Source organism: Amphibalanus amphitrite, unplaced genomic scaffold (assembly GCF_019059575.1).
Source record: "Amphibalanus amphitrite isolate SeventyFive unplaced genomic scaffold, NRLGWU_Aamphi_draft 000041F_arrow, whole genome shotgun sequence".
NCBI lineage: Eukaryota > Metazoa > Arthropoda > Thecostraca > Balanomorpha > Balanidae > Amphibalanus > Amphibalanus amphitrite.
The window spans coordinates 514,826-533,540 of NW_024881537.1; the positions used below are offsets into that span (position 1 = coordinate 514,826).

Below are 18,715 nucleotides of genomic sequence, written 5' to 3' on the forward strand. Positions count from 1 at the left end.
GCAGGGTGCGGTCAGTGGCCAGTGCCTTGGTTAGAAGCGGTGACCTGGCGAGATTTGATTAGCGACCCAGATGCCCAATGGACACTATGGGCGGTGTGGCGTGGGTGAAGATTGGTACTGGGGAACTTTGAGCTAGAGGACCTTAGAGGGAACCCCATGGGAAGGGAGTTGTATGAGCTGCTCAAAATCGGGGCTGTCGTCGTCAGAGTTCACTTGCTTATTATGTGAACTGGTCAGGTGAAATATGTGACTAGGTAGTAGGTAGTTTAGGTGAATGTGTTCTTGGGTTGTGCTGCTCTGCCGAGGAACCACATCTGTCTGGGCTAATCCATTCCATTGGCTCACTGCTCTCGCTCTCTACCTGCCGCTCCTTTACTCTGCTGGCGTGTCGACCCACCGGGAAATGAACAGCGAAAATCGCCGCCGCCGCCGCTGCCGCCGCTGCACCGTGGGGACTTATGCCATCCTAGCACGCATTAAGTGGCAAGTTAAAGTATTTCGATTTCCACTTTTTTGTTATTCATCCCACGTAGAATTGTCCAGCGCATCCGAATCACACCTTAAATCGTCTGTAAAATGATTGTTTATGCCTCAAAAAAACTCTCAAAGTGTAGCTTCGTCCTGACCAGCGTCGTGCTACCTGCATACAGCGAAAAAGCACACTACAATAAAACGCCCTCTCACTCGTTTCCCTGAACAGCAGGTTATAGTTGCGACATGTTTTCATTATCTTTGACTTATAAGGAAGATGATGGTATGCACGAAAATTTCCAAAATTCATCCAAATGTATAATTTTTGACCGAAATGCTAAAAATGTTAAAATGCTTCTTGATTCAGAGAGTTGACAAGCAAACTATTGCCTTACAAAGTTTGATACGCGGTGTTACGCGTGGAAATGTATATCAAAATGTTCTCCAATAATTTCTGCATCGGGGGCAGCTCTCATTTTTTGCCGAAATTTGCCTAAACCAGTCACTATGAGACGTCAAAGCAGACGGTGCCGCGTGGTTTCTTACGCCCCGCCGGGCCGCGCCGCGGCGGGTTACCCGACCGCAGCACACCGCCTGGGGGTTTCCGGTCAGTATAGGAGTTGGGAGGAGGGAGGAAGGGGGTGATACCATGTTGACATTATTTTTCTATCGCCAAATGTTCTTTTTGAACAAAACAACAACACCCTTGCAATGCTGCGTCCATTTTATTGGCTATCGCCGCCAATGTTCACCTTATTGAACTTCAGTACAGAGCTTTGATATAGGTAAATCGAAAAATGCTGTAACTTTGTAAAGTGAGGTTGGAGGTTTTGGGGTGCTAATCACGAATTTCAAGCTAGTTTTGATCAAGGATGATGTTTTCATGCTAGGCCGGGTCAGGTCAGGCCCGACCAGTAGGTGTCTTGCCGGCTATCCATAGAAGGTAGGCGTCAATTACCTTTGACGGCTTCGTAGCATGTTCCGTTAGGCACCAAAACTACTTAAATCTTCAAATGGGTGTTAAGTTCGAAATAAGCTCCAAGCACTTATCTAGAAAAATTGTATAACTTGAAAAAGTCAACTAAGGTCATCTAAGGTAAATGACCTTGATTTGACCTTAACGTGACCTTAAAATGCAAAGAACAAACAGCATTTCATACCTTGGAGAGTTAACAACCACAACAAGACTGAAAACGCGCCGATAATGTGCGCTGAAGGTCAAATTTTTATTAAGGTCAAGGTCATGAAATTTTAAGTGTGTGAGTAACATTGATCGAATCGAAGGTATAGAAAGTTTCGTCGTGATCCGCCACGTTTTGCTTGAGTTAGTATGCGAAAAGTCGAAAAAGTCGAGGACAGAAGTCTGTGCGACCCCCTCCCCCTTTAAGTGCAAGGACTAACAAAGTGCAAAGGTTGAGCCCGAAATGCCTTTTGGTGATTGGGCTAGACATGATCAAATATCTACTTCTAAAACGATTGTAGTTTCGTTCTACTTTTTTAACGCTTCCACGCCCACGATGCATTGCTAGCCGAAAACGCTTCAGTGCTAAGTCCTTGGGGAGGGGGCGGGGGAGGGATGGGGTCAAGCAGGAGAGCCAACCATGTTGTCAGGGATCATACACCCTAAGCTTAACCATTTGAAGGTGAAATAAAATTAGTTAAGGTAGCGGAGGATGCGATATAAATAAATTCGTGCTAGGATCGATAAAAACCCCACAGTGCGCTGTTCCGCGGCCGGCGCGCCTCTCAATTAGCGCCGCCTGGGGCGGGACGGAGACGCGGCCGGCACTTGGCGGGCGCGTCCGGGTCTGGGCGGCCGAGAGTTGCTCGGGTCCGGAGTCGTCCGGAGCTCGGTCGATCGCTCCCGGCGGCTGCGGCGCGGCGCCGAGCGGGCGTTAGAGTAGGATGAGGTGCTGGGGGCGGGAGGCGATGGGGAGGTGTGGCGAGTGATGGGCTGTTTGTGCGCGCAGAGAGGAGATCGCGCCAGGCACCCACTGCCAGCGGCCAACTGGCGCTGGAAATCGGGATAGTTTAGCGTCGATGGCGTGCTCGGTAAGCTGTTTCCATAAAAATCACCGCCGTAGTTTTGCAGTTGTCTGGGCATTTGACGGCGCCTCGCTGGTAAACGTTCGCTATTGCCACAGCAGTTAGCACCCGAGTAACACTTACCGGGGTTCGGCGCCTGGGTCCGCTGCGTCCCCAGTCAGTTAGCGCCGCAGTTTGGTGGGGATGGAGGCGCTTCCACCAGCCCGGTTAACCTCTCCGTACCGAGATGAACTCAGCAGTGTGGCTCGCTCTATCTCCGGAGGACGCTCCGCCAGCACCTGTCGGCCGTCTGGCTGTCCAAACCGTCTGACGCGGACCTTTGTAAAACTGTCCGACCGGCCGCTGCTCCGCATCCCACCTGGCCCGTCTCGCCGTTCGGAGGCCGTTAGGAGAGCGTTTTTACCGGTTCACCCATTGGCTACGATCGCCGAGACGGAAACCGGGGCAGATGAGGTGCTCAACTCTCCCAAACTGGCGGCTGGCGCGGCAAAGTTTGTCGATTTTCGCCGGAATGGAGGCGGCCGAGTGCGCCGTTCGAACAAATCGGGCGCCGCCGGCTGGCTGATGACTTGCTGCTGGCTGCCGGGATCGTGTCGGACGTGCTGAAGTTTTCGTCTGTGCTAGTCTGCCCCGCTCCCACCGAAGTGGGCCGCGGCGGTGGCCGGTCGTTGGGACTCGGGTAATGTCTGGACGCTCTCCCAGGCTCCAGTACCGGTCTCAGTTAAATAAGCTTCCCTATCGTCTCATTCACATTTGGGATACCCACCTACCGCCTCTCATCTTCTCCCACCACCGTCTGCCATTATGCCGGGGCTCGGCATTAGCCTGCATACAGGGTAATTTGTGTCGCGGCGGGCCGCGCAATCACCTGTGCCTAGCAGGCTCTGCGGCGGTAGCCGTGGCGGTGGCCACGGTAGCACCGCCTCGCTGCTACACAATGATGCCGCCGCTCCCATTAGGCCGGCTGTCCAATTAGCGGGCGGTGGACGTAGTCGGCCGGGAAGCGGTATTACCAGAGTGTCGGTGGGACTCGGGTGGATGGCGGCTGACCTTTCGAGCACAGCCGTGCCCGTGGCCCGAGCAGCGAGCGGTGCGGAGCTCTTGCCTCTGTCTGTCTGTCTGTCTGTCTGTCTGTCTGTCTCTGTCTCTGTCTCTGTCTCTGTCTCTGTCTCTGTCTCTGTCTCTGTCTCTGTCTCTGTCTCTGTCTCTGTCTCTGTCTCTGTCTCTGTCTCTGTCTCTGTCTCTCTCTCTCTCTCTCTCTCTCTCTCTCTCTCTCTCTCTCTCTCTCTCTCTCTCTCTCTCTCTCTCTCTCTCTCTCTCTCTCTCTCTCTGTCTCTCTCTCTCTGTCTCTCTCTCTCTGTCTCTCTCTCTGTCTCTCTCTCTCTGTCTCTCTCTCTCTCTCTCTCTCTCTCTCTCTCTCTCTCTCTCTCTCTCTCTCTCTCTCTCTCTCTCTCTCTCTCTCTCTCAATCTTTTTCTTTTTCTTTATCTCTCGCGCTCTTTCCATCTTTCATCCCTCTTTCTCCCATATCTCTCCCATTCTTCCACCTCCCCCTTCCAAACTCGTCTCTGCTCTAGACCACGCTCCTGTCTGTCGGTATTGATCTGCTCTGTCCTTCCCACCCGTACCCTCCCCACCCCCCAGTCCCACTGCCGACCCCAGTTGACACGCGCCGGCCGAACTGTGTCCGCTATACGAGAGTCGGGGGATCGCCGGAGCTGACCTGGCAAGGGGTAACGACCGGCGACCCCGGGGAGGGGGAGGGAGGGGTAGCGCTCTGCCGGGTCACCTACTGTAGGGCTAAGGTGGCGTTTCGCGCGGATGTCCTATGCATGAGGAAGACGGAACCAATGCGATGCTGAGAAACGGGATTGATAGCAAGTTGGTGAGGAGGAACGACGCAGGTTTCATGGAATGTGCCCTTGGGGAAAGAAAGGGGGAGCTGGAGATAAGGAACACTGTTCTTAGATAATCTGCGTTGCCTGGGTTTGGAGCTATCTCTTATGTCCGTCCAAGACATCCGGGCTCATAAGTTTGCAGCGCTGTGGCTGCACCATGTTTCCTGGATATGATTTATTCCACACAATCCTTCCTCGGAAGACGGAGGTGTTACTAATGCCACTGACTTCCGTGCCAAGTTTTCCGTAGTATCCTAGTGTTCACAAGCGTACCTGTGTTACATAACTGCCTGAGAAGGAATGAAATTTTCACTGCCGGGGTAGGCCGGCATCGGACCCACTGATGCACAACCGACCACTTCCTGAAAGTCGGACAGTCTGTCTGGGTCGCGGCATGCACGGAGCGCACGATATGTGCCATTTATTATGCATTTATTATTTGGTAGTCAGATCCAAATGTCAAACTGACGTCGTGTTATAATTCCATTAATCACGACTCTGTTCCGGCCGTGACGGGGCGTGGTTTCTACCGTCACTCACAGACACCTGCGATCGAACCGGCGGCTCTCCCGGCTCTGAATAATGATGAGACTCGTCTGGTACCGGACTGGCTGCGGCCTGTGCCTGCCTCAGTGTCTGGGGGTCGTAGAACAACTCGGCTCCTCTCAGAGACGGAGGGCGCCGCCGCTTCGATCGGGGGTGATCAATCGTGCTGCTGTGCCGCGGCTGGCGGCCTGTCGGAGTCAGGAGACGGTTTAGGAGAGACGTGCACCGGGCGGGGCCCGACCGTCACTGGGACTGACGAGGCGCCGCGGACGGGGTGGGGCGCGGGATGAGGGGTGGGGGTGGTGGAGGTCAGGTCAGGGGGGTGGTAGCGATTTTGATAGGATATTTTTAGGACCAGGGCTCTGCACATATGCTGTCAGATGTTCAGATCGTTTAACGAAACTCCAGTGGCATTTATCTTGAGCGCTTAACCCGGCAGGCGGTGGGCCTACCAGCCACCTTCCACGCGGTGGGGGGGGGGGGGCACTTTTTTGCCCCCCCCCGTATCTCCGAAACTACTGGACGGATCCGGAAAATTCAAACGGCGTTCGATAGCCCTGTCAAATTTGTCGAAGGAAACCAAATTTCATTGACCTCGGGGTCACCGATGACGTCACAGGTCAGGTCAAAGATAAAATGTTTCACCGTTCACAGGGCTTCTAGGGAAAGCGCTATAACACCGAGTAAAACGCATTTTGTCGAAAATCAGCGATAAGGCGTCAGTTGTCTAGTACATATGTTGCTATTAGAGGCCACTGGTCATACCAGGTCAGGTCACAGGTCAGGTCACCAAAGGTCACCAAGGGTCACCACATGAGCCCAACTTTACTAAGGTTATGTGATGCATGTTTTATGGCCAGTTTTTCATTTCCAACTCAATGGTGTTGGTTATAAGACCATCAGGTACGGTTTAGGTCACTTTCTGGTGGAGGTCAGGTCAAGGTCAGGTCAAAGAAGGTCAAATTTCAAAGTTGATATTTTTGTATAAAATGGGTATCGATTCGATGCAGCTCGTCACGGGGAGTCTAATGGTGGTCTTTGTTTTGCGCTACGAGGTCTAGAATTGCTAAAAATTGAGTTTGAAAATTTGACGTCATCAATTTTGAACAGTGTTTTCGCTATAACTTGGCCAAAAAACGAGGTATCGATCTCAAATTTGGTATGTAGATAGAAGGCGGTAGGGACTATCACATATATTCCGGTTTTTTCGAAATTCAAAAAACTTTTTGGATTTTTTGGCTATTATATTAAAAAAAAATCTATTTTTTGATTTTTGGGGGTCAAAATCCAAAAAATTCGAAAAACCGAAATAGCAGTTTTGTAGCCCTTTTGATTCCACACCTTTTATGTCAAAAACATTTTTCTGTATCTCTAAAGCTGTAGGCCTGACAGCTCTTCCCGCGAAACCTTTTTTTGGGTCGAAAATGGCAAAAATGACGTCACTCTTACGTCATTAGCGGCCAACCTATCATAGCCTTTGGAAAAATTTTTGGTCACAATGTGCGCTAGCTGCTCCCGGGAGGGTACTGAAAGTTTGGTGACGATCGGCGCAGCGGTTCTCGAGATATATCGAAAAAAGTAAAGGGGGGGGGCAAAAAAATGCCCCCCCCCCCCCCACCGCCTGGAAGGTTAATGAGTACCTAACAGGAAGCGACCCTTCAGTCTTCATCGCCCAGTTTGTAATCCTCAATGCAGCATTCCGGGGAAATGTTAAATTTGCTAGCGGAGAGTCGCCACGAATGCTCTAATCCGGTCCTCTTTCTGACGTTGGAGATATGAACCCGTCATGGCGGCATCGCTCCGATCTGACCACGGACGGAGCGCGCGGCGGTGCTAATTGTCGGTCCGATACCATCTGAACGGCTGGCAGATGGACAATCACGGCGGCCAGAACCGGTCTGTCTGACCGCTCTGCGGACCGCCCACGTGGTTAGATGGGGGGGGGGGGGGAGTGTAGTACGGTGATTGTGGGTGGGTGCACTCACACTGCACGGCGTCAATGGTGAGCGGATTAGGTAAATATTGAATGTTTTGATTGGTGCATATCAGTCCAAACAGGCTCAGTCGGGGGTGAACAGAGCAGATTGTGACGAGCTCAGAGTCTGGTAGTTGTCATTCCACTAATCACCGACTAACATTTCTCGCGTCAATCGCTGTTGGGCAGTAGCTCTGTGAGGCGGCACTGTGACAAGTCACAGCCGTCGGCGGCCCGTCTTCCTGTGTGGTCTCCGCCTGTCCCGTCTGGCCTCGGTCAACAGTGCGCCGGCGCCCGCGCGTGCCTGCCGCACGTCCGGACCGGCTTTAGGGGGTGGCCGTCCACCCACCGCCTGCCGGCCGCCTCGGTAGCCTGTTGACCGCCGGGGCGGCCGCGCCCACTGGGGAGGGGTGGGGAGGAGCGTAGTGGCTGTGGTCAGTACACATATGGGGAGAGGGTTGGCCGGCGCTGCGGGCGGTTACGTGATGCGCACGGCGAGATGACGTTTTTTATGTGCGCCTGGTCACGTGCTCCGGATATTGATGGTTGGCGGAATGTTCCAATGTATTGTGCTTAGTCGGAGCTAATTATCAGCAGGCATGCGATGTTTCGGCTACCTCATGGAAGCATTAGATGTTTACACTGCTGTGGAACAAAGATCTAGTGTCTTGTCTTGTGGTCGTGGAGACTTTCCATTGCCTGATCTTTCTATAATAACTGAATGCCAGTCTGACTGCCTGAGAAATGTGTCCCTTTGACCCTTTTACGGTCTGCCTTTTCTGTCTGACCCCTATCTAACGTCCTCTCTTCCTCCGTTCGCAGCCGGCGGCCGGTTCCAGGTGGACGAGCGGTCGGGCGTGGTGCGCACACGCGGCTCGGAGCCCTTCCAGTTGGACATGGAATACTTCCTGTACGTGCGAGCAGAGGACCAAGGCGGACGGGACGCCATGGGCAGGTTCCAGTCCACAGAGGAGGAGCGGCTGAGCATCGTCGGCGGCAAACGGCAGCCCCAGTTCTACATGCCAGGATATGAGGCCAAGATCTTCGAGAATCACCAGAAAGATACCGAGTGAGTGGGTCGGACGCGCGATTGGGGTAGGCATGAGCGTTGCATAAACCTTCGTCCCAACTGTCTCGAATATTATGCATATTCATAAAGAAGAATTGGTGGTTTTTATACAGCGCCTCTTACATTCATAAATTACGGCTGGAAGTGACGTACCTAATAGGAAATATCTTTTTATTGTGCTAATTTTCCATAAACCGAAGTACCAAAAAATGGCAGGTTTATTTTTGCCCATGCTATTGTCGTCGTTTCTCTGTGGACGATGTTGCGAAAATACCTATGCAGCGAGTGAAATGTAATCACTGGACTCTTTGGCGGATGACCTGGGAAACGGAAACTGAAGTTGCCCTATAACAACAAGGAACAACATTAAGTGGAATGAAGTTTACCTGTAACCGAAAAGAACAACGCTGAGTGGGCGTTTTGTTCGTGCGGCCGCGCATTACGAGTCGGAAGTATTTGCGCTGCGACTGGCGGCATTACGGTACGTTACATTGGCGGGCCTGCTGCGCGGACCATTTGTTATGCCTCGTAGGTGGCGTGGGAACGGCTGCGGACGGCTGGCTCGTGTGGCTCGGCCGTGTTTTGCAAATGCGCTGACGTGAATGACGGATGATGGCGCGGCGCTCGCGCTGTTTGCTTACGTCCGTCGGCCGCCGAGCTACTTCGAGTGCCGCGGCTCCCTGCCGCGGCGGACCCGGCGGCGGCGGCGGCGGCTCCCTGCAGCGTCGGACCCGGCGGACCCGGCGGCGGATCCAACGGACCCGGCCGCGGATCCAACGGACCCGGTGGCGGATCCAACGGACTCGGCGGCGGCTCCCTGCAGCGTCGGACCCGGCGGACCCGGCCGCGGATCCAACGGACCCGGCGCGGCGGCTCCCTGTGATGACAAACCGGCCTGTCGGCGACATGGCTCGAACCGGCCATATGTCACCGTTCGAGTGTGCACCGGCCTTGCACGCCGTGCCTGTCGTGCACGCGGTGCGGTGCACGGCTGCCCGAAGTCGATCACAGACTGCGCCGGTCTGTTTGGGGGAGGATTCCGATAGCTGGGTATGGCCGGGGCACCGACAGACAGCGGCGGCGCGGCACCGTTAGCCGTGGCATTCGTTTACCGCACCGCCTTGTGGTCTTGAGTGGGCGGACCAGCCGCCGCCCCCGCCACCACCCCTGCCCCCGCCGCCGTAGTACCCATCGCTCACCCCATCCTTCTCAGCCCTGATACCGGCACCAGTCAGGCTTTTTTCTCGTTTCGCGGTGTCTGTCTGGCCACCTGAGCCCGCCACCCCGCCCCGAACCGTCCCGTCCCTGCCGCCGGGTGGTGGGCGCCGGTGAGCGCCGCGTTTTTACAGACACCGCAGCCCGGCGGGGTCTGAGCTTCATAGCCGCTCCCCTGGCAGCGGGCCGGCCGCCACCTCACCGCGGGGTGCTCGCTGCGGTTTGAATTACACCGCACTACGTGAGACGCATCGCGGTGACTTTTCATGGCGGCAGCACGGCTGGGGATGAAGTCGGGTATGGACCTGACGGCTGAGCTGTACCGTAGCGTACTGCAGGTAACCTACCGTACCGTACCGTGTTCGAAGCGTTTTGCGTAGCGTTTCGAGCATTGCTATGGCGTGGTAAGGTTTGCGTCCGTTTGTGGCCAGCTTTTAGCCGAGGCAGCGAGCCTGGCGTGTGTGCGGCTCGCGTGCGTGCGTTATATGCTGTGCGTTGCTAGGTGACCCACAGCGCGTGCATTAGCCGCCCCCGGGTGGCGGCTCCCTGCCCGAACCTTCCCTGAGGATTGGTACGGGCTGAGCCGAGGGCAAACAGCAGTGAATTGATGGTGCTGTCGTGAGGGAAAAGGTGGCATTTGCTGGTTTACTTGGCTCTCTGGTATTTCCCCATGCTGGCTATTGCTCTTACGAATGTCTTCTTGGAGTCGTTATGGTAATGGAGATGTGCTCTTGGGGACGCTGTATCACTAAGTGATATGTTATATGAAGTAGTAAACCATGGAAACGTCTTGCTCCACGGTCAACTGTCCGAACATGGCCGCGGTCCCATCATGCCGGATACAGAAATACAGTAGGGTTAACTACGCGGTAATTGACTAAGACCTCGAATGCCGCTCAGTTGAAATATCTCCTCTTTTGCTATTATTTCCCTCCCCTTCAAGTCTGTCTGAGCTGACCCGAACACCGCTCTGTACTGACTCGACCCTCCCCCGTTTTCAGCGTGATCTCTGTGAAGGCCAAGTCGTTCGCCGACCGCGAGATCCGCTACACGCTGAAGGCGGAGGGCCAGGGCGCCGGCACGTTCAACATCGGCCCCACCTCGGGCGTGGTGAAGCTGGCCAAGGAGCTGGACTTTGAGGACGTGCGTCAGCCGCACATGTACAGCCTGGTGGTGACGGCCACAGAGGACTCGGGAGGATTCTCCACCAGTGTCGAGGTGAGGGGAGAGATGGCCCGAGGCGTGAGGGGGCTTCTCTGTCCATTTTGCGACAGGTAGCTTGGATGTGAGGTAGGGACGAGGTGTGGAAAACGGTTCTTGAACAGAGTGAAGTGTTCAATAACATATTCGATATTGATGATATGATTAAGTTTAGTTTGAGCGTTTCGGGTGGAAGTGGTGCGGCGGAAAGAGGCAAAGTGCGTCAGAATTGCGCGACTGAGAAGAAATAGTAGTTTTTGAGGGGAGGGGGAGGATTCTGAAAGATGTGGCACACATTAAAGAGCTTATCTCGTATTGCTATGAAGTTATGTCCTGGAATCAAAAGGGAAATTGATTTTGTGACCTTTGAATACAACTGAAGTATTATCTGTATCTGAGAAGATACGCTTATTGTAAGTGAAACAAGTTGTGTTTAATCGAAGTTGAGATTGGATGCGACGACTGGAATTCAGATACAAAAGCCTTTGTTCAAACGTTCAGACTCCTCGTTGGTATGCCCCAGGAGCCAGCAGCTGCAAAGTTAGGTCGAGCTCGTGGAATTATTTCGGGACTGCGTGGGCGTCCTGCGTCAGCATGCCTGCTCTGCTCCAAAGTACACCCCTCTCCGCCGTTAACGAGTGAGAGTGGCCCCATGGGGGTGGCGCTGCCGCCGCCTCTGGCACCACTCTGGCACTGGCAGACTTTGGGAAGTTGAGTGGGCGCCCGGTCTAACCTGGGACCGCGTGGGCGCGCGCGGCAGGATAGATTGCATTACAGGGTAGGCTGATAACGCTCCGTCTTGGACGTCAGGTGAATGTGCGCGATGGTAGGGGGTGGGTGGGATAGCGGCCTGTGCGCGGTGATGTACCGCAGAATTCTGCCGTTCGGAGAAAATGGGCCCGGCGGTAGGAGCTGAATGGGACACGGGAGGTTCATATCGGACTGGGAGTAAGACTGGAGCGTTGGAAGGCTTTCCGCCAGTGCAGTTCTTTCTACAGCGCGCCTCTGTCGCCCCGCCGCCTCACGCCTGCCACTCACACAGTGTTTTTGTCTTCTGCCGGCATATTGAGGAGTGCTCTGAAATTGACATGTTGGGGCGGCCTCCCAATACTCGGAAACGACCGAGCCGGCCGCAAACAACCTGCCAGCGACAGCTCCTCATTTCATTTGCATTTCATGGAAGCGAAAAGAGCGAGCGAATTTCCCGTCAGACGGCGGCTGTCAGCGTGTCTTCCGGTCGCCGTAGTGGGCTGAAGTTGGCCAACTATTGCAATTGACTGATCAGCGTAGTAATAGTTTCGGAAATTTGGCTGCCATATGCAGTTTTGGAGGCATTCAGTATCGCGAAAACTAGGCCCGGCTTGCCGTACTTTGAAGTTCTGAGTTTCGGGGAAATAGCTTCCTCATCTCTATCTCCCTCGCTTCCTTCCTCCATCCTCCCTCGCCCCTGTCTTCTTTCCTTCTCTCTCTCTCTCTCTCTCTCTCTCTCTCTCTCTCTCTCTCTCTCTCTCTCTCTCTCTCTCTCTCTCTCTCTCTCTCTCTCTCTCTCTCTCTCTCTCTCTCTCTCTCTCTATCTCTATCTCTATCTCTATCTCTCTATCTCTATCTCTATCTCTATCTCTATCTCTATCTCTATCTCTATCTCTATCTCTATCTCTATCTCTATCTCTATCTCTATCTCTATCTCTATCTCTCCCTCCCTTCCTCCCTCACTCCCTCCCTCCCTCCGACTGTCGACCCGAGTCCATCTCGATTCTCCATCTTCACCATCTCGCTGCCCGCTCGGTCCGTCCATATAATGCGAGGCACGCGCGTCCGCGGCGCGGCTTTCTTTCGCCCATCACTCACCCGGGGCTGCTGGTGTCGACAAATAACTCCCCCTGTGGGAAAGATGTGGGTGCCGGGCTGTATGTATGTATTGTATGTATTACATCAACAGACACTCCACACATGGTTGTGGCTATTCTGTGCCTTAAGTAAGATAGATAAAACAAAGTGTCAATGAGGTGGGAAGGATGTCACGCAACATGTAGGTACACAGCATACATACACGCACACACCGCTCATGCACACACGGTCGTAAAAGCTACCGCAGTACCAGCGACTTGGCAGCGCGCTTAAAAGCAGACGGGCCCAGAGCTCGGGTCTCGATTGGTAGGCGGTTGAGAAGCGTCACAGCTCGGTAACTAAAAGATCGCTGTCCGGTCACGGTTCGGAAAGCCGGCGGCCGAAGACGCCCGTCCTGTCTAGTTGGCCGGTCACAATTGCGCGCGTCGGAAAAGCACTGGAAGAGTGAGGCCAGTTCGGACGGCTCTCCACTGACAAGTATCTTGTGAGCTGCAGTCAAGGTATACAAATCATGCATTTGCCGCGGGACCATAAAACACAACTGATTTCGCGCTCGAGAGATGTGATCAGATTTCCTAAGACCGGTCACTACACGCGCTGCAAAATTGACAACCTTGAGCATGCGAGCATCGTTCGCCGCGGATCCGTTCCCGTAAACTGTGATGCAGTAAGATACTCGCGAAAGCACCAAACTCTGAACTATTGAGCGCAGAGCCCTCTGCGGGAGGAAATGTCTCAGGCTGCTGCTCTTGAAGCAGATTATTCACCATGGTCTTGAGGACTGAGGAGTTTCTCTTAAACCCACTTTCTCTTTCTGATCTTGAGCTGCATTTTTAAATATTGTGTAGCTACTTTTACATTCGTTCTTCTCAATAGTGTATTGATTATCCTGCTCATTATTACGAATTGCCCGGACTAGACATGTAATTAAATGGCCTAGCAGATACGACGTGGAGCCCAAACTCCTTCCAATTCTGTCATCGAGTCACATAAAAAGCAAATTCATGAAATATTTGTCATCGAAGTTATCTGTTGCACTTACCCGTTTTCGATGTTTTTAATTGTAATATGTATCGTATTCGTATTTTGCTGCTAGCGCTCCACTCTTTCGTAGCCCCTCCTTGTTTTTCATGAGCCCTTTTCTCACGCCGCTCTGTTCCGTCCCGCAGCTGACCATCAAGGTGATGGATGTGAACGACAACTCACCCAAGTTTGAGCTGCCCGACTACCAGACGCACAACGTCGAGGAGGACATCCCGATCGGCTCCGAGCTGATCCGCGTCAAGGGCACGGACGCCGACAGCGGCACCAACGCCGACCTCACCTACTCCGTGTCCGACGACCACTTCCGCGTGGACGACAAGGGGGTCATCTACAACAACCGAGTGCTGGACGCGGACAACAACAACGGGCTCTACCAGTTCCTGGTCACCGCCACCGACAGAGGTGCGTCGGGGAGGGGAGAGGGGGACGGGGGGAGCAGGGGAAGGGTTGGGGAGAGAGGGAGAAGGGAGGGGCGGAGGTTAGGGTATAGAAATTTGGGAACAAATGATACCTAAGTGCATCGATTTTGAAATGGCAAAAATTTCCTAAGCGCAACGTTTTTGAAATAGGTAGTAAAAATTTAGGGACACATTTTGTTTAACTATAGTAAACCATGAAAATATTTAGATCGAAAAGAAAGCAATACATTTAGCTGAGTGAGGTAGGCTGTTTCATGCTGATCATTTTGATGGAAGGGATTATATGTTAAGCAGTAGGTAGTTCCAAGCAACGCTCGGCGGTCCACACGGGCTCTGCTGTAATCTGCATCATCTTTCCTGCTGCGGTCTAACGGCCGTCGGTTGTGAGGCCTGCCTTCTAATTTCTCCGTGGCAACAGCTGCGGCCGTCGGCGTTCAATCGGCTATCGGCCACTGCAGCTCACTGCCCACCGGCTGTCGCCCACCGTTCGTCGCTATCGACCTTCGACCATCGTCCATCGCCCATCGACCACTAATCACCAGCCTCCCATCGCCTCTCGCCCGCGTCCCGTCAGGCATCATCCTATCCTCACCTCCCACCGTTTGCCTTTACATTACCTATCACCCATTACCCTAAGTACCCAATGTCCACCGTTGTCTTACATCTTGTCCACTGCCCATGGCACTCCACTGGTCTATGATTGCCAGTAGCGGTGGCGAGGCTAAAGCTGTAGTTATAGCTGTAGCTTTGACAGTGACTGTGCCTGTGACCCTTCACTGTGACTGCCGGCAGCAGCGGCGGCAGATGTAGATTCAAACCGTCCTCTGCGCTCGGTCTGCGCGCTCAAATGCTCAGCTGGCCTGCGAGCCGCATTGATCGGTGCCGTGCTGTTCTCGTGTGGGCCGCCGCGTCCGCCGCCTCCTCTCTGTATACGGGCGCTGGGCTGAGAGAAATGCGAGAAATGGCTGTCGGAGCTGAGAGATGCCCGCTTCAAGGGTGGTTTCACGTTACATTCAATGCCAAAGTCCTGAGTTGAATCCGGTTCGGTGAGAGGTCATGTCTCGAGTTTAATTATGCAATCGTCCGGATGACGCGTGAAGGTCGTCTATTTCGAAGAAGCTGGCGGTTGGTAGATATAATGAAGCTAGTCCTGTATGCTATTTTCCACCCAGGCCTCGTCTGGGGCACAGCCTTGACTTTGAAATGGCAGGGACGTTCAAACGCTAAGGACATGCACATACGGTCAGTGTTTGACTACGGGCCAACAAATTGTTTGTGGCGTAAATCGATGCAGTGTAAAACGGCTGCAAGGTGCGCGTTATTTGTATCACCGTAGCTTCGCACGGCCAAGCGCAGCCATAGCTTTGTGGGTTTGGGGCTCAACTGCTAATCCTCATTTGTAGTAATTATGCACTAGTCTTTGAATTTCCCATAAACTCACACACGATTGTGCGCATCGGACCTCTATCCCACCCTTCAAACCATTCGGCTCTTATCCCTCGCCTCTTTCTCCCGTGCTGGTTACTGTCTGGTTATATCGGTCTTGGCCTTCTGTGCGTTATCGAGCTTGGTCGCGACTCCGACCCATCCACATTCTGCCAGTTGCAGAGGTCACGCCGAAACTGCCGCTGACCGTTTTCATACCCCTCGTTGATCGTACCTGTGTTAGCCCCCCCCCCCCCCCCCCCCAGCCTCCCATGTGTTCCGTATCCGTCGACCGGTTACATACCTGTCTTGCCTGTCGATGTAACCTGCCGTACCCCTACCCCAAACCCTACCCCTAATGCTCATCCCTACCCCAACCCCACCCCTAATTCTTCCACATAGCAGCGACAACCGTCCGATTGGCCTCGCGTGGTAAGTCTTCAAGGACGTCCGCGGTCGCCACTGCCAGTTCAAACGGTCACCGGCCGGGCGTCGGGTCGGACCGGCGCGTGGCCGTTAGCCCTGGGGCGGTCTCAGCCCCGCCGCCGCTGCTGCCTCGAGTGCCGCCCGCTGCTGAGCTCGAGCTGTGCGTCGCACGAGCTGCCGCGGCGCTGCGGCGCTCCGACCGGCCGATGGGAGCGGGCTATTGATCGTCTGAGGCCGGGCTCGGCCAGACAGTCGGCCGCGGACGGGGAGCGTACTGCGGACTCTAAAACGGCCGGCAGCGGCAGGAAAGGTGCCGCCGGGTGATGGGAGGCAGGGATGGAGGGTCAGGGAGAACGAGACGCAATGGGATGTAGGGGTGGGAAGGAGAGACTAGTGGGGCAAGGCGGGAACCGAGGTGACATAGGGAGAGAGGAAAGCTTTGTTCTGGGCTTGAACATGATTGCATTGATTATGCGAAAACGGGACACAAAACAAGTCATAATGCTAAGTTATGCGGCGATGTAGGTCAAGATAAATAACCTCCCTGCTACACATGCTCGGCCTAATCAGTGTCAATTAACCGCGTCGGCTCGCATCCCATCGGCTGCCTCGTCTCACGCCACTCCGGAGCGTGCCTGTCCCACCTATGGGCTCTGATAGCATCACCCAGAGGGTAACTACCCGCCGCTGGTGTGAGCCGAGCTTAGATACCCAGAGTCTCCGCCGCCGCCACTGACAGTCGCATTACTAACCCCCGAGCCGGCGACGGCGACGGCTGAGCAGTCTAACTAGGTGCCTTCCTTCGCGGGACGGGGAGGGGTACCGGTTCATTGTGACCATTCGGTCGGTGAACTGATGCTCTAACGACTTAATTAGCGTTTCATTCATGCCATAGCCTGGTTTGAATGCCGTTCGCCGGTGGTCGGGGGACCCATTGAGTTACTGGGCGGACCCGCGCTGCCCGCGATTTATGCAGTGGTGCGCAGCATTGATCATGGGCTAATGCGTTAGGGGGAGGGGGCTTTGACGGGGTCGTGACCCCCCTCCCCCCACCAGTGGATGTCGGTTTACCCCGAGGACGGTGGGTGCTCAGCGTTTAGACTGTGACCTCGACTGGGGCCATTCGGTGGCGAGGGGAAGGGTAATGGGCGGAGCCGAGGTCTTTTGCACTGCAAGGTGGGGGAGGGGGGGGGTTACCATATAATGAGCTGGGTAGCGGTGCCGCTGCTCCAGCAAGGGTGATCATATGTAGCGTGCTGTTCGCACCATGTCCATTCTCAGCGATATTTGTGCCATATTTCAGTAGCTCGATAGACGCTTTGTAGTGGTTTGCTAATTAGCAATTTACGGTTATTATGGGAACTTTCTATTTAGTAAATAATTTAATCAAAAGGTTGTTGCCAAATTCCAGTTGTTTCTCACGCCGATTATATGCTCATCCAACCCCTCGCACTAATCCCCATGACCCTGAACTAACATCCCTCGCCCTCCCTCCGCCGCAGGCGAGCCGGCCAAGACGGGCACCGCCACTGTCCGCGTGTACACCAAAAACAAGAACGACGAGGAGCCGCGCTTCACGCAGCAGGTGTACACGCCCAATGTGGACGAGAACGCCGGCCCCAACGCGCTCGTCACCACCGTGGTGGCATCGGACAAGGACGGCGACCGCGTCAAGTACGGCTTCGCCAACGGCGGCAACACCTACGGCCAGTTCATGATCGAGCAGAACACGGGTGTTATACGGCTGAGGAACGGCGCCATCGAGCTCGACCGGGATAAATACGAGGTGAGTGGTAAGAGGGGAGGGGAAGAGATGGGATAGTGGGTAGGGTGGGCGACTGGCAGGTTTCCTTACTTCAGACCTATTGAAGGTGGATGACGATTTCGTTCCCACGGAAAGTATCTCGAATGTCCTAACTACATCATTGTGTGATTCTCGTTTCTAGGATGGGAGGTTGGCTTCCGTGTTTTCCGAGGTTGGCTTCTCTCCTTTACAACTTGATCCGTGCTGTTCTGTAGCCCATTCATGCGGATCCACAAGCAGCGTCACCTCTTGCTTATCTTTCCTCAGACAAAGCCACACTTTGTGATGTGTACTCTCCATGTAGTGTACTTGTCACCTGTCCCACCGATTTGAGCCACCAGCAGAAAATCGCACCATTTCCATGCACCCATCGCCATTGTTCAGCAGCTCATCTATTCTCCGGAAAGGAGCCCTAGCGTCGGAGGCGGCTGTTGTCCGTCTTTTCTCAGTCTCAGCGCAGATTGTACGATCATCTCGGTCACTGGTCCGCGAAATGGCGCCGCTAACGACCCTTGTCACGTTTCCGGACACGATGCGATGGGCACCGTGCATAGTAACGGAATGACTGGGTGGTGGCCGGTGGGGTGATGGCGATCCTCTAATGGCTCCAGAGAGTTGAACCCACCCGCTGGCCTATCATGTTAGTGATAAGTCATGGTGTTCTTTGAAACTGGGCGCTACGTGGCGAATGCACACTGTTTCAACGTTTCCGCGACATAATTCGGGGGAATGATTCATGAGAACTGTCGGGATGCCTCCCGGCTTCTGGGAACCATTTCGTTATGGTCGTCATAAATGAGAATGTATGCTGCTCGGCGGGTCTCTGCAAAATTATGAATTGAGTCGGCCGTTCGTTTTGTTGAGTTCCGTGCAGGCCCCAGTGCGGCTAGTGACGGGTATAATGCGCCGGTGACCTTTGAGTAAGGTCACTGGTGGGGCAGATTCTGTGAGATTTGGAGATGTCTGGAGTCCCATTACTGAGTGTCATGAGTCATCTGAAACCTTCCGGTGAACTATGCAGCTTCTGACGTCAGAAATGACTCCAACGACGCCGACATTAACGTCAGGAGACAGTTTAATTCCCCAAACATCACAGATACACGGATACACCGCGAGATAGCGGCCACATCGCGACATTCTGTGCCAGGCACCGCGCCGCGGTCCTTGAATTAACACATCCCACAACACTGCACACTGTCGCAGCACACGGTCATCTTTAGACCACTGACTCGGGCGGCCTGGGATAGCGCCGTGGTCGCTTGCGCTGCCGTTCTCCGGGCCGACGAACCATCCGACGGGGTAGGACCGTTTGAGAGGCCCGCCGGGATCT

The 18,715-nt window shown here is 54.2% G+C and overlaps 1 protein-coding gene across 9 annotated transcripts in view; it reads left to right on the plus strand.

Annotated features, from left to right (window-relative positions):
- LOC122375535 (neural-cadherin-like) overlaps positions 1 to 18,715 on the plus strand; it is a 117,827-nt gene that overhangs the window by 44,456 nt on the left and 54,656 nt on the right. For all 9 annotated transcript variants that reach the window (XM_043355016.1, XM_043355030.1, XM_043355023.1 and 6 more), the window contains 4 exons: positions 7,758 to 8,004; positions 10,221 to 10,437; positions 13,437 to 13,713; positions 17,084 to 17,367. In XM_043355016.1, coding sequence (XP_043210951.1) covers positions 7,758 to 8,004; positions 10,221 to 10,437; positions 13,437 to 13,713; positions 17,084 to 17,367 — 1,025 coding nt within the window. The remainder of the gene's footprint in view (positions 1 to 7,757; positions 8,005 to 10,220; positions 10,438 to 13,436; positions 13,714 to 17,083; positions 17,368 to 18,715) is intronic.